At 37.0% G+C, this 15814-nt stretch overlaps 1 protein-coding gene across 1 annotated transcript in view; it reads left to right on the top strand.

Annotated features, from left to right (window-relative positions):
• Positions 1-15814, top strand: part of LOC138710379 (protein THEM6-like) — a 292209-nt gene that overhangs the window by 251753 nt on the left and 24642 nt on the right. The window contains exon 3 of the mRNA XM_069841259.1: positions 6187-6401. Coding sequence (XP_069697360.1) covers positions 6187-6401 — 215 coding nt within the window. The remainder of the gene's footprint in view (positions 1-6186; positions 6402-15814) is intronic.

Genomic DNA, 15814 nt, shown 5'->3' on the forward strand with positions numbered 1-15814 from the left:
TGGTACTATAATGTTGATAAGGGTCTTTTAATAGGTTTTTTAGTATATTATTCAAAAGCAGTTGTTTTAATAGAGGAATAACATGGGAAACAGTGAAGACCTCACTCCCCGTAAATTTTCGGAAATTAAAACTTCGTTATCTCATTCTAATCATTCTGTAAAGGAAATTGCTTCAATTGCTTCCGTCTCTAAGTCAAGTGTCGGAAGAATCAAGAGAAAATTGGATCTAGATATAAAATTATCACCAAAACGAGTGGGAAAGTGTGGTCGTAAAAAATTAACTTTATCAAGAGATGAATGCCAAATACGAAATATTGTCGTGCAACATAGAAAGGAACCAATGAGAATTATTTCAACGAAGATTAAAGATGCTGGAATCAACATATCTTCTATGACAGCCCGTCGGAGGATCAAAGCGTTGGGGTTTTCATGTCGCACTCCAACCAAGAAACCATTCCTGAAACCATATATGGTGAAGAAAAGTCTCTTTTGGGCAAAGCAGCATCAATCTTGGACTGTGGATGATTGCAAAAAAGTGAGTTGTTTATCAATCACATGATTTGTTTGTTAGTCACAATTTTACTTTGTGCAAATGTGTTTTATGTACTTTTATTTCTTTTTTTCAGGTGTGTTTTTCAGATTAATTTACCATACAGATACTTGCTGACAAATCTGTGTTCATTACAAGGTGTAAATGTGAAAAATACAATAATGACTGTATTGTGAGGACTGTTAAACATCTTCTAAGTGTCCTGGTGTGGTCTGTGATTAGTGGTCATGGATCTGGTCGCCTGTATCTTGTTGAAGGAATGATGAGACAGGATCAATACATAAAGGTTCTGAAGGAACGGCTTCTTTCACAAGTCCGTGAATGGTTTCCAGATGGTCATTTTGTGTTCATGCACGACTCTGCGCACTATCACAAGGCAAAGAAGGTGACAAAATTCCTGTCTGACAACACAATTAGGGTTCTAGATTGGCCTGGTAACTCTCTGGATCTTAATCCCATGGAAAATATTTGGGTACTAATGAAGAGGCAAGTTCATTCAGAAATTGTTACAAATAAACAATCTTTAATAGACAAACTGATCAATGTGTGGCATCACGGCGAAGAAATTAAAAATAATTGTCTTCAATGCATTTCTAGTATGCGAAATAGAGTTAAAGCTGTTATTGCTGCAAAGAGAGGTGTGACAATATTAGTTTTCTTGTTTATTTCATTCCACATTCCTTATTACATAATTAAACATGTAAAAAATATTGTTTATAAAACACTATTTAGAGTAATAAAGCTTTTCCAGTTGTGAAAATCCAAATTACTTGTGTTTTATGTGAATTTAAAGATGAAATTCCTACTTTTACCCTTCCACACCTGTGGAGTAACGGCTAGCGCGTCTGGCCGCAAAACCAGGTGGCCCGGGTTCGATTCCCGTTCGGGGAAAGTTACCTGGTTGAGGTTTTTTCCGGGGTTTTCCCTCAATCCAATATAGCAAATGCTGGGTAACTTTCGGTGCCGGACCCCGGACTCATTTCACCTGCATTATCACCTTCATCTCATTCAGACGCTAAATAACCTAAGATGTTGATAAAGCGTCGTAAAATATCCTACTAAAAATAAAAAAAAAAAAATCTACTTTAACCAAGTGTCCCTAATAATTTTGACACCCACTGTAATTTAAAAATTCCGCACTATTTCACACCGCTAGACTAGTACTACAAAGAAGGTATTTTTTTCCTTTCAGATAAATCACTTCACAACTGAAAAGTTCCCTGTATTATAAAAATAGATCTGCACAATAAAAAACATAGTCTATTTATTTTACAGCCCAGTCTTCGCTAAGAAAATGACTCGAACATGCATACAAATATTAGCGTTATGGAAACTTCAAGGTAGGACCCATGTTAATGAATTTCAAAGATTCCTCTGCTAGAGGGCTCCACAATCCTAATCCCATTAGAATAAGTCACTAATGGTTGATGCGAGCCTGGACATAGAACTTTGCCACTTCTATCGTCATTCAAGAAAATGTATTATTTTATATAATATGTAAGTTTGCTATGAGAAGCTAACAGATTTATTTCTTTATGCTCGACCATGCCGAAATGTAGTAATTATACACCTGGTAGCAGACCTTTAATGTATGTCATTAAAGTACACCTACTCATTAAAGGTCAGGTCTTTCAGCCAATGACGACTCAGGTTACAACTGTTCAGCCAATGACAGGTCAGCTTTCTACCGTTATAAAACCGCAAGTATCGATTATTCTCGGATATGCAATCGAAAGAGAATTAGCGAAAAGTCACGGAGGCTGGAAATCCAATACTGTCGCAGAAGGTTATGTTCTGTTACTATAATAATTATCGTTAATTGTAAATAATATTCAAATAAATTCAATTTGTCATCTCGTTTTTCAATGTCTAATTTAATTTCAATGTTATCTCTGTAGGTTCTTATGGCCTAGCAAGGTCAATGTGAACATCTGTTCCTCGGAAAAAAATCAATTCTTTCGCGTCTGCGCACATCTCACAACATACGGGACATTGGCCATGGTCAGATACAAAGAAAATTAATAATATCAAGTTAGAAATATGGTCGAGCATAAAAAGTCGTATGAAACTCGCCTATAATGGTAATTAAGAAGCTCGTATGAAAATTATGAAACTCGCTTGCGCTCGTTTCATAAATATCCATACTCGCTTCTTAATTACCTTCATTATAGGCTCATTGCATAATGTACTATTATCTATTGGAAGCCACACTTAAAAAGTTGATCGTCTCGGCCCGATTGAGAAATAACCTCGCTTAGGACACTCATTTCAATAAAATTGAAGAATTGCACATAATGCTTCCTAAACCATCTTCACTAACATTGTCTTTTAAGCAAAGAAAAATTAATATTTGAAACAACATTTTTCTTGATTGTTGAAAAATTATCTATCTTAGGAGTGAATTTGGTGAAAGTTGCTCATTAGTTGACAAACATTTAACACGAAAGTGTGTTTTTAGCTCTATTTACAACTCGTTGTTTAGTTGTTATGGAAACCAAATAAGTCATGGTTGGAGCTCGGAGTCGGTGGCAAGGCTGCGGGCTTCACTGCAGCATTTCGATTTCCGCCTGGGATGTAGCGAGGTTTTCCTCCGCCGATACTTCCGCAAGGGATGTGCGGTTTACCCAGACCCCGGATATAGGGGATGAGAACTTCCGTAGCATGAAATTGACAACCCCATTCCGTCTAATGACGTGGCTGAGAACTTTTCCCTTCTCAGTTCCTTCATTCCTATTTGGCTTCATGATTGAGTCACAAGGGAAAAGATTAGTTTCTCCAAAGCCAGGCAGCGCAGTAGCAATATTTTGAAGTTAGTCTAATTAGCATTTTAATAGCGTGGCCAAACAATAGTTATTTATGATTACAAATATTGACAACAGCATTTTATGTAGTGATGATGTTTTCGAATGGAACAACCCTACGAACAAAATAAAATAATTTCAACATTGTGTAGTACACAATTTTTTATAGACAGCCGTTCGTCCATGCTGCTATAGCGATTTCTCCACTGTTGTACTCTCTTCATTGTACTTGATCCTATTCCTTTCTTCCTCCTCTCTTACCCTCTATCTTTCTCTCTCACCCTGAAGGGTCGTAATACTTATTCCTTCACACACACTCAGCTCTATGGCAGATATATAGATGAGCCACCGGCATAGCTCAGGCGTTAGAGCGTTCTCCTGCTCATTCGCAGTTGCGTTCGGGCATGGGTTCGATTCTCGCTCAGACAGATTACCTAATTTTTTTTCGAGGTTTTCTGCAACAGTAAGATGAATGTCAGGTAATATATGGTGAATTCTCGGCTTCATCTCACCAGATACCATCTTGCTATCATCAATTCCATCGACGCGCAAAGTTAAATAACGAACTAAGAAATACATAAATATACATATAGAGATACATAAATATGAGTATCAGCTGGATTTTTAGACTAACATCATGGATAAATATATAATAGGATGCGAAACTGCGATCAGCACCATCTGGCGGCGGGGGACTGAAATAAGATGATCAGCGCCCAACGTCGTAGGTGGTGAACATTAGAACTACGTGTTGGGTACATTACCCAGAGTTCTCTATTTATCCTTTCGAGATATTGCTCGAAGAGACAAGATGGCAGACAGAAACTTGCTAATAAGTGAACATAAAATCAGTAGCGGCTGGTGGTCAAAATAATGAGTGTGCTACAATCTCTATATCGGCCTACTGTATACACTTATATGTATTTATCTTAATTTGAGACTCGCCTAGTGACGAAATATGAAGTCCATACGACGTTCCTTCCTACTGCAGAACTTGCCATTTACCCTGGTGTTAAACCCCTCCATCTACTATCATACACTTTTCTATTGACAGTATTGCAAGAGCAGTGAGGCGATCCTGGGACATAGTGTTCCTTAAAAACCGTTTTTATGCGTTTTAAGGAAGAAAAACATCTTTCTGGCTCAGCAGTGGTCATTGGTGTTGTAACCAAAATATTTAACAACTTCGTTACTTCACAGAATGGATCCTGTGAATTGTTGCAGGCTATGTATTGTAACAATTGAACAGCCATCTATATTCCGGAAGTCGGGTCTTCCGTATAGAACTCCAAGTTGTGTCTTTAACACTCTTTTGTTCAGTATAGTATAGCTGTTGACAGCAACTTCAAGTACGCGTTCAGGAAAATTATGCGAAAAATTGTCAAAAAATTTGCCGTTTAACAATTTTGTTGCGTCTAGGTAGCTTAAAGACTGGAAACGATAAGTAGTTTCCTGAATGATACGGTCATATACTTCCTTGACTTCAATTTTCTGGGATTCCATTTTCCGTCGCTTGCTGACTGATTCAAGAGGAACCTCAAAAAGCTGGTAGATGGCAGCAGCAATCAGACACTTGAATTACCATATACATTGTACATAGTTCCGAGTTCTTCCACAAACAAACATTCTTTCGTTACGCTTTACTTTTGCAATCTCCAGGCTGTGTTGTGCTGAAGCTGACTACAGCACTTCCCCGCGTAAAAATAGCCAATCAGAGCAGTGATTTCAGCTTCGCACATGCGCATTAAATGTCTACATTCTCATGTAGATTTTGAGTAGCACAACGTACCCCCTGGGGCACCAAAGAGCTAAGAGCGAAGACTAAACACTCTATAACGCGTCATGAACATAACCACGGGAAATTGTCAAATGACAGATCAAATACTTTGGAATTGCAAATACATTATATGAGCAAAAAAATTATCATTGTGCTGTAGCACTGTAGCACATAAGGACGGGCCGCCCCGGCATAAAATGATACTACGTGTGTATAAGCAGTGTATGTTAAACAGTGATGTTTATTGACGTTGTTTTTTAGTAGGTAATTTTACGACGCTTTATCAACATCTTAGGTTATTTAGCGTCTGAATGAGATGAAGGTGGTAATGACGGTGAAATGAGTCCGGGGTTCAGCACCGAAAGTTACCCGGCATTTTCTCATATTGGGTTGAGGGAAAACCCCGGAAAAAACCTCAACCAGGTAACTTCCCCGACCGGGAATCGAACCCGGACCACCTGGTTTCGCGGCCAGACGCTCTGACCGTTATGGACCTTGTAAAAATAGTTTTGTTGAATGTATTGCAAAGTAATAGTAATATAATAAATTGAACTATCTAAGTAGTTCTTGCAGACTCTTCCATTACGCTGTACAATAAATACCCAAATAATACAATCCCAATTATCTAACCTTTTACTTTATTTTTTTGTCTCTGTCTGGTTATATTTTAATTGGGTAGTGTAAGATAGATCGTCTCTTTTATCTTCCTGTTGGCTCCAGTAAGAATTTTCAGTAGATGTTGTGAGGAATAAAAATGTAAATGTTTTATTTTAAATTGGGTTAGTTTTTAATATCGATGAGTGTGGGAGGGAATACTTTCTTTACAGTTTAACATTTTCGTCACCAGGTGCGCTGCTAAATGCATGGAGTAATTAGTTACTCTTTTGGCTACTTGGTGCGCTGCTAGATGTAATAACGCCCCTCCTCCCAACAGGTGGCAGCAAGATCAATTTCTACAACAGCGCCTCTAGTATGTGTTACGGGAAACTCAGTAAGCTTCGCATCCTATTATATATTCATCCATGCTAACATGTGTTGCGCTGTTTGCTTGGTTGCAGGCGTGTGCATCACGACCGACGTGGACACGCTGCTGTACCACATGAACAACGCCCGCTACCTGCGCGAGCTGGACTTCGCCAGAGTGGACTTCTACGAGCGCACTGGACTCTACAAGAAGATCCGACAGAAAGGTGGCGCCGTGGTGCAAGGTGCATGCACTATCCGTTACAGACGGTTTGTACGGCCGTTCTCCATCTTCAAAATCACATCAAAGGTAAGACTTTTCAATATACGATTTCATGAAGTACCTCATAGGCTACTTATTATCATACTAGACATCAATTAAAATACTATTTCAATATTACGTCAAAAAATATCGATAATTGTTCTATCAATACCATTTCATCAAACATCTCTCTACTCTGCTTCCTTCACAATACACACAGCCCGTTCCTGGAATTCCTTGTCACAGGAAATCAGGAGCAGTCGGAGTCTAAAATCTTTTAAGCACACTCTACTTAGAAATGTTTTTAATGAACAGAACTAGACTCTTGCGGAAGTTTCTAAATAGTCCTAAATGACCAAGTTGTTATTTTTTTCTCCTCTCTCTCTCTTTTTTTTTCCTTTTTTATTATCTTGATATATTTCTTAATCGTTTGTATCTGTATGCCATATAGTACGATTTTGCTATTCAACTTTGTATGTCCTGTAACCCACATGTATTTTCCTATTAGTAAATTAACTGTAATAACTGGATACTATAACTCAAGTGAATTAATCGTCGAATTTATCTCAAGCAGTTTATGTCTTTATATATTCCTCTTATGTTATGTAACTGATGTTGATTACGTGTAATTTCCTACTTTATTTTATATTCTTAGATTATGTAACTGATCTTGACTATTTGTAATTTTCTACTATATTTTGTGTAATTCTAAGGTAGACTATCTTTTTTGTGTTGTTTTTGTAATCTGTCACATAATTTTGTATTCTATGTATATTATTGAAATCTTGTTGAGTGGAAGAGAAGACCTTATGGCCTTAACTCTGCCAGGCAAACTACTGCTGCTGCTGCTGCTACTGCTACTGCTACTGCTACTGCTACTACTACTACTACTACTGCTACTGCTACTGCTACTGATACTGCTACTGCTACTGCTACTGCTACTGCTACTACCATGCGACTTAATATCTCTTCATTTGCAAAATCGCAAAGCCATATAGAGCGATATTGAGCACAAAAACAAAGAAGTGTGTCACCATCAACGAAATGTTCCTCCCCATATGCAACAACGAACTCGCTGTGGAATTGAATAACTTGTCTGCTAACAGGCATGTAGGTACTGCATATAACAATTATTACTTTGAGTCGTATATGTTTGGTACGTTTATACATCACGAACTATTCATCTAACAATATAATTCATATACATTAAACGAGACAATATACAAATTCTTCAAAGCTGGATTTCACCAAATCACGTTTTGTTCATTTTTGTACAAAGATTTCAAATAACTTCATGTTCTTTTTGAACCACTATGTGCCAAAAATGTATATACAGTATATAACAGTCTTGTTCGTACAGCCGTTATTTTTGTGATAATGTACGTTTTAACTGTCAAATAAGATAAATATTTTGTTTTCTACTTCACGTATATAATTGTGTGCAGTTTATTCATAATATTCGCTATTAGATTTATTTATAATGTATCTTTATAACACATTTGTTGCTATTTTTTTTAAATCTCCATTATTCGTTGTGTTGGATATGCAACTTTTCTCTTCGTACACTTAAAGTCTTGCCCCATCTCACCGTTTCAAAAAACGCTGACCGATCAGTGCTTGCTTCTGTGAGTGGTGGCTTCCCTTGTTTACATTTTCACCTTGCAAGCACGACAGTACTTACGAGATGGCGAAGCGAAAGCAGCTTTCAGAAGATCTGAACAAAATTATTGTTCAACTCGTCTTTTAAGGCAAATCTTTAAGGGAAATAAGTAAAATTGTTGGACATACACATTCAACAGTTCAGCACATTATATACAAATTTAATTATGAAGGGTCTTGGAAGAATTTTAGGCGAAAACCAAAAGAAAGGAGATTAAATGAAAGTGACAAAAGATACACTGTACAACAAATTCGTCGTTACCCTAGGTTAAGTGTTGAAAAACTGCGTTCACAAGTAGAAGACACTATAGGAAAAGAAATGTCTAACCAGACCATTCGTCGTGTAATATGAAAACACGGATATCATGGCAAGGTTTCACGTAAGAAAATTTTTATTAGTGAGTCAAATAGAATAAAAAGACTTTCATTTGAAAAGAAACACGTTCTAAAGAGGAGGAGAATTGGGATCGTGTAATATGGCCCGACGAGACGAAGATAAATCTTTTCGGCTCAGATGGTTGCAACAGAGTGTGGAGGAAGGCAAACTCTGCCTTCAGGAAAGAAAATACTATTCGTATTGTAAAACACGGAGGTCGTTCGGTCATGATACTGGCCTGTATGTCTTCCTCTGGAGTCGGAAACGTACACTTCATTGATGGAATTATTGATAAAATGACGTACAAAAGTATTATTGTGACAAATTTGAAAGAAAATGCTAAAAAAAATGGGCTTCCAGGGTAGTTATTTATTTTAACATCTTAACGACCCTAAACACATCGCCGAAATCGTCAAGACGTGGCTAATTTGGAACGTTCTTCATCAACTCAAAATGCCACTTCGATCAGGGGATTTAAATTCTATCGAACATTTGTGGCCAATTTTGAAAAGGAGGGTACGAAATAGCAAGGTAACATCCATTCCGGAGCTTAGAAGAATAGTGGCAGAAGAATGGCAGAATATCACCTCAGAGATTTCCAAGAAACTTGTCTCTTCAATGAAAAGAAAATGTGAGGAGATTATTAAAGCCAAAGGATATGTTACAAGATATTAATTTTGTGTAATAGTTGCCAATTAAGACTCTGAAAAGTACGAAATGATTAGATGTACAAAGAGAACAGTTGCATAAAATGTGCACATTTTTTTTTTATTTTGTATGTTTATTTATACTGATTTGAAAAATTTGATGAAGCTTATTTTATATCCTGAAGAGAAGATATTATTTTTTCATATTTTGATTTTACCCATTAAAATAAATTATATTTTCGTTAACAAAATTATATATTTTAATAACAATATTACTGTACTAACAAGATTGTTACATACTGTAAATGTATGTGTTAATACAGGATGGATCGTAAGTAATGGCATTAATTTAAGGGAGTTGTTCTTTGAGATATTTCAAACAAAAAAGTTTAATACAAATTTCGTCGATAATCATGATGGACTATCTAGCAGAAGAGAGAGCAATAACCGGAAAATATTATTCAAGTCTCCTGCAGCAACTGAAAGGATATGGCCAAGAAATAAGTGTCATTTCATCACGACAATGTACCTGCTCACACATCTGTAATCGCGGTTGCTGAACTATACGCAGTGCAGCATTGGTGGACCAAGTGTGTGAATCTCAGGGAGGATTATGTTGAGAAATAAATATTGTTTCAAAATAATCTTAGTTCAATTTCTATGTCAGGCTAAGAACTTTTCAAACAACCCTCGTAGTTCTGATTCCTGAAAAAAAAAAATAAAAAAAATAAATAAAAAATAAATTCTGTCGTCAGGTTGCTCTTGCCACTCTACAAAAAACTTCCCCAAATTTGTTCAGAGTAAGTCGTTTGAAAACAGAACTAGAGCTTCTCTATGCAGATCATGAGTACCAGAATATTTCCCCTGATACAAGCACTAAAACTTCTATAAGCTCCCTGGTTGGCGAGTTGGTATAACGCTGGCCTTCTATGCCCAAGGTTGCGGGTTCGATCCCGGGCCAGGTCGATGGCATTTAAGTGTGCTTAAATGCGACAGGCTCATGTCAGTAGATTTAATGGCATGTAAAAGAACTCCTGCGGGACAAAATTCCGGCACATCCGGCGACGCTGATATAACCTCTGCAGTTGCGAGCGTCGTTAAATAAAACATAACTTTTAACATTCTATAAGCTCTTTTCCCTTATTGTGACATTACCGTCAACAAGCGTTGCAGTGGAGCGAAGTTTTGGTGCACTCAACTGCATAAAGACAAATCTTCGCAATTCAATGGCACGAGGGAGATTAACATCATTGGCGTGCATCTCCATTCACAAGGACTTGCTACATGATCTCATTGAGAAGCAGCCATTTCATGACATCATGACAAATTCTCCATCCGTAGAGACAGACGAATCAACTTAATTTACAAAAAATAGGTAAGTTGTACATCATGTTCCTTAATAAAAGAGCTTCACCAACTTTTGAGATTGCGAGCCGCCACTGGTGTCAGGTAGCAACGGTGGGCCTCTGTCTACTTTGAATAGTTGGTATAAATAATAAGTAAGCAATACTTAAACAATTAAGTTTTACCCTGCCGTCGAAAGTATGATAAGGTCGATTGTCTCTTGGGTGAGGTGGTACAAAAGAAAACACTCCACATAAATAAACAACTATCTGCTTGCATTTATTAATACTTCTGGAAATTGGAAAATGAACAAAAAGTCTACAGTAGAAATACAGGGACATCATTTTATTTTTACTAACATTTTTAATATTAACTTGCCTATACCTCTGGATCAACGCCGTTTGCTATCCCCTTCCACGACTGGAGTTCGATGATACTGGCGTAATATACAAACAAATCACTTTACTAGGTATAGGAGGGAAGGAAAGTAGTTCATCCATTTATGTAAATTAGGAAATATTGCGCTTTTGAGTTTCATCATTTTCGTTAGGTTTTTGTTTAATCAAAATACAGTACAGTATTAACAATGAGTGTTTTTACTCACGAACTGAGCTGTCCATGTGGACGTATTCATTATGCATTGTATATTATACTGTCTACAACACATTAGCATACAATATAGAGAATGAAGTTAAATTGAAAAATAATCATAATATGGATATTAAACACATTTCGATACAGGCTTCAGTTCTAATGTGCACATTATCGCACCATAGACTATTGTACTTAATTCCAATTATTACCAGTTCTTCGTACTAGTAACTCATGTTGAAATAATTCTGTACCTACTCTATAAAAGAGTACCTTAAGTACTTGAAATTCAGTCTTCACTTCTGCCCGAAAAGATAAAATTACTCAGACATACTATCTACTGTCCGTCCCAGGGTTAAGTCGTAGGGTCGTAGAAAGGAGGGAAATCACGTGACAGTTAATTACTTAACGAGGCCCTTTTAAGTTATTTTAAACAGTTGTATAATATTACGTAGACGTCCAATTCCTAACAGAAATTAATATTCTCAGAAAAGAGCTAAGACAGCCCAGCCACTAGCTGGCGAATAAAAGCTGGTTGGGGAAACCGGGATATGACGTAGGCAAATGGACGACAGTACCTGTGCGAAAATTATTCAATATTGAAAGCTCTTTCGTCACTGGAAAATGCGAACATATTTTTGGAACGTACTGTGGCTACTATGACTGTATATGCGGTCTTGGGTCTGTGTGGAAGTCGGTTGAAGGGGTGGGAGTGAAGTACATTCAAAAACTCAGGTACAATAAAAATTGAAGTAAAAATAAAATGATGTCCCTGTACAATCACCGATACTTCACCAATGCATCGAAACTGGCTTGCCACTAAAGGTCACTGAATTAGCATTCCCCATTACACACACTAGTAACACCATCTATACCCACAGATGGTAAGTATAAGTAATTTGCTAGACAAGTCCAAACTTGTCTAATGTGGCAGAAAGCACTAATACGAAACCAAACACAACCAATGTAATATACACTTGACGAATGCCAGCTTATTCGTGAATTACCTAATACTTTATATGAAATCAAATATATTTCTACTAGTCAAAAGAAACTTACAATTACTGACGTATAAAAACCTGTTATGATCCCTGGTAGGCCAGTCTTGAAACCAAACAACAATGGTCTCTCTTGAACTCGCATGCGTCCGTAATCACACAGCACACAACACCACAGCTCGGCCACGCTTCTGCCTGTAGTAAGACACTATCCCTGATCGAGCCCCGACTACAGCAATACACGTCCCCGCCCGGACTGGGTTATCTGTGATCCCATCACAGATAGTCGCTAAACAAAACCCTTTAGCTCTCCACGGCTGTCACACAACCATACTCTCGAGCGTCGGTCCCAAACTGCCCCGCGTCAAGCGTCCCTCTCGGAAGAATCGACGCTAATTAATAATTAATGTGAATAGGGTCAATGAAAATCTAAATGTCACGTGAATATTTAAATTCGCTCCTTATACGTGAGAAATAAGAGACCAAGAATGGCGGAAAGAAAACAAGCCATCTATAAAAAGGAAGAATGACCTAAAATGTCGGAATAGGAAGCCATCTATGAGAAGTAAGGGTAACTAACAACAGAAAAATGACATGAATAAGAAAGAAAGAAACACAGTGTGCCGAAACTAAAACGGCACAAGGTAACGAACTTTCTAAACGCATCTCGTAATCTCACGTCTGTATTTCAGTACAGTTAAGTAGCAGTACAATAACTGCGTTATACAGAATGGGACCCAACCTGTACAATGGAATGTGGAAGATAGTTAAGATTTTTTCACCTTTTTTATTTCAGAGCGTTTCGTATTGAAAATTTACCTCAGGTAAACAGAGGGGAAGACTCGAAGGAATAGGATAACAAACACAACTATTAGATGGAGGTTTCAGATGGTGCCTGTCAAAGAACTAATAAAGCAGAATCATCTACGTTGGTATGGCCATTTAATTAGGATAGGAGAAGATCGATACCGAAGGAGAGTTTACGAAGCAAGGCCTCAGGGGAAAAGGCCTGAAGGAAAAAGAAGAAGAGTAACATGGAAGGATAACATCAGACCCTCTGGAGTGAACTGGAGACAAGCGAGGAAGTCGCTTTGGATATAATCTACTGACGTTCCCTTGGAAAACCTCTCCACTGGCAAGGTACAAAAGGAACAGAGTAATAAAGTTGCTCTGGAAATTAACTTTGGAAGTTCTTTACTGTTAATAAAAGGATCAAATCATCAACCTGAGAAGCAGAGATGCTGTCTGCAGACAATCTTCAGGTTCCAGTGTTCGAAAAAATAGCCTATAACTAATCTTAAGTTTATTTACTGCACAATTTTCACACTTAATAAAGAAATTTTCGCTGTTATAGTAACTGTGTGAATTTAGTAATGTAGGGATGACAATAAGAAGTCAATCCATTCGAAGTAAAGAAGAAACATACAAATATTAATTCATTAATATGAAAGTGGTCGAAAATAATGCTGGCGTTTACTTATAACATTAAAACCGTAGTTACTTATACAGTAGTAATAATGCCAGTATTAGGACATTGTAGTACTTAATTAATAATTACAGTACCTACTGGGTTTTTGCAGTAATGATAATTGTTACTTTTTCGGAGTATATTATACAGGGACATCATTTTATTTTTACTTTAATTTTTATTGTACCTGAGTTTTTTAATGTACTTCACCCCCACCCCTTCTACTAATGAAGTTCAAGCGTCCTCCACACAGAAGCAAGGCCGCATATACAGTCATAGTAGCGTTACGTCGTAGTAAACTATACGTTCCAAAAATATGTTCGCGTTTTCCAGTGACGAAAGAGCTTTCAATATTTAATCATTTTCGTACAGGTACTGTCGTCCGTTTACCTACGTCGTATCCCGGTTTCCCCCACCAGCTTTTATTCGCCAGCTAGTGGCTGGGCTGTCTTAGCTCTTTTCTGAGAACATTAATTTCTGTTAGGAATTGGACGTCTACGTAATATTATACAACTATTTAAAATAACTTAAATAAAATGGCCACGTTAAGTAATCAACTGTCACGTGATTTCCTCCCTTTCTACGACCCTACGACATAACCACTTGGACGGACAGTAGATAGTAGAGGGTCTATGTCTGAGTAATTTTATCTTTTCGGATCGGGCAGAAGTGAAGATTGAATTTACATTACGTAAGGTACTCTCTTTTATAGAGTAGGTACGGAATTATTTCAACATGAGTTACTGGTACGAAGTACGAAACTGGTAATTGGGATTAGGTACAATAGTCTATAGTGCGATGATATGCACATTAGAACTGAAGTCTGTATCGAAATGAACGGCCACCATTTTAAAAAATGTGTTTAAATATCCATATTATGATTATTTTTCAATTTAACTTCATTCTCTATAGTGTAAGCTAATGTGCTGTAGACAGTATAATATACACTGCATAATGAATACGTCCACATGGACAGCTCAGTTCGTGAGTAAAAACACTCATTGTTAATACTGTACTGTATATTGATTAAACAAAAACCTAATGAAAATGATCAAACTCAAAAGCGCAATATTTCCTAGTTTACTAAATGGATTAACTACTTTTCTTCCCTCCTATACCTAGTAAAGTGATTTGTTTGTATATTACGTTAGTATCATCGAACTCTAGTCGTGGGAGGGGTAGCAAACGGCGTTGATCCAGAGGTATAGGCAAGTTAATATTAGAAATGTTAGTAAAAATAAAATGATGTCCCTGTATATTTCGAATTTTCTATAACTGGAAGCATTTCCATTTCCGAAAATGTTTCGAAGTTTTACTTTATTATTATTATTATTATTATTATTATTATTACTATTATTATTATTATTATTAATTCTGAAGGACAGCGGTCGGCAAATGTAGGTGAAAGTAGTATAAATCGTACCGACGCCAAAATCGTACCACTATTAATATTGAGGAAATGATTGTATGTAGGAGCCATCTGGGGAATTTTTCACGAAATACAAATATAAACTGACACTTGTTCAGTTCCCCACCTTTCGCCCAAGACGACAGCTGTATTAAATTGTGCTTAATAGTAAGTTGTGATTTGTCATATAAGATTTTGTTACTCTTTCGTAAGCTCATATTGAAACACTGAGTTAGTTTAATGAATGTCTTCTATTACACGTAGCATATAAGATAGTTTTAATTATTTAAATGGTAAAAATGTTCACTGTAACAGCTTTGTTTAGGTTATAATCTGAATAGTTTGCTTGGAGTGCTAGTTTCCTAAATCGTACCTTTAAAAGGTTGCTCATATTGTACCAGTACGATTTTGGCAAAGTGAACAATTAATGTTTGATGCATAACATTTAAATTTAAGAATAGATAATGATCAAAGGAGAATACGGAAAATGGGAACGAAGTAATTTACTTAAGGCATTGGATGAGTTTCGTCCCGGAGCAGTGGGATTGAATGAACGTTGCCGTTAGTGCGAAATTCCAAAACCGACTTTCAAACGACAGTTGATGGGCAAGGTAAAGAGAGGTCTGGATCGTCCTGCAAACGGGCCCTTCAACGGAAGGAATACGGCTTTTCCACGGGAAATAGAAGAGAAATTGGTCTAACGTATTCTGATGTTTGAAGATCAGATCAGTCATCCACGAGTACCAGCAGAGTTGATCAGCCACTCATCAGTACCAGCATTAACCAACCTTCCATCAGTAAGAACATTGACCAGCCAGTCACCAGTAACAGCATTGTTCAGCAATTCACGAGTAGAATCATCAGTCCTAAATCACCTACACTTACTAAATCCTTGATTCTATTGAATGAAATTAGTCTTCTCCCTAAACCAAAGATTTCAGTTCAAACGAGAACGAGAAAAGTTGTAACT

This window comes from Periplaneta americana, chromosome 12 (genome assembly GCF_040183065.1).
Source record: "Periplaneta americana isolate PAMFEO1 chromosome 12, P.americana_PAMFEO1_priV1, whole genome shotgun sequence".
NCBI classification, from domain to species: domain Eukaryota; kingdom Metazoa; phylum Arthropoda; class Insecta; order Blattodea; family Blattidae; genus Periplaneta; species Periplaneta americana.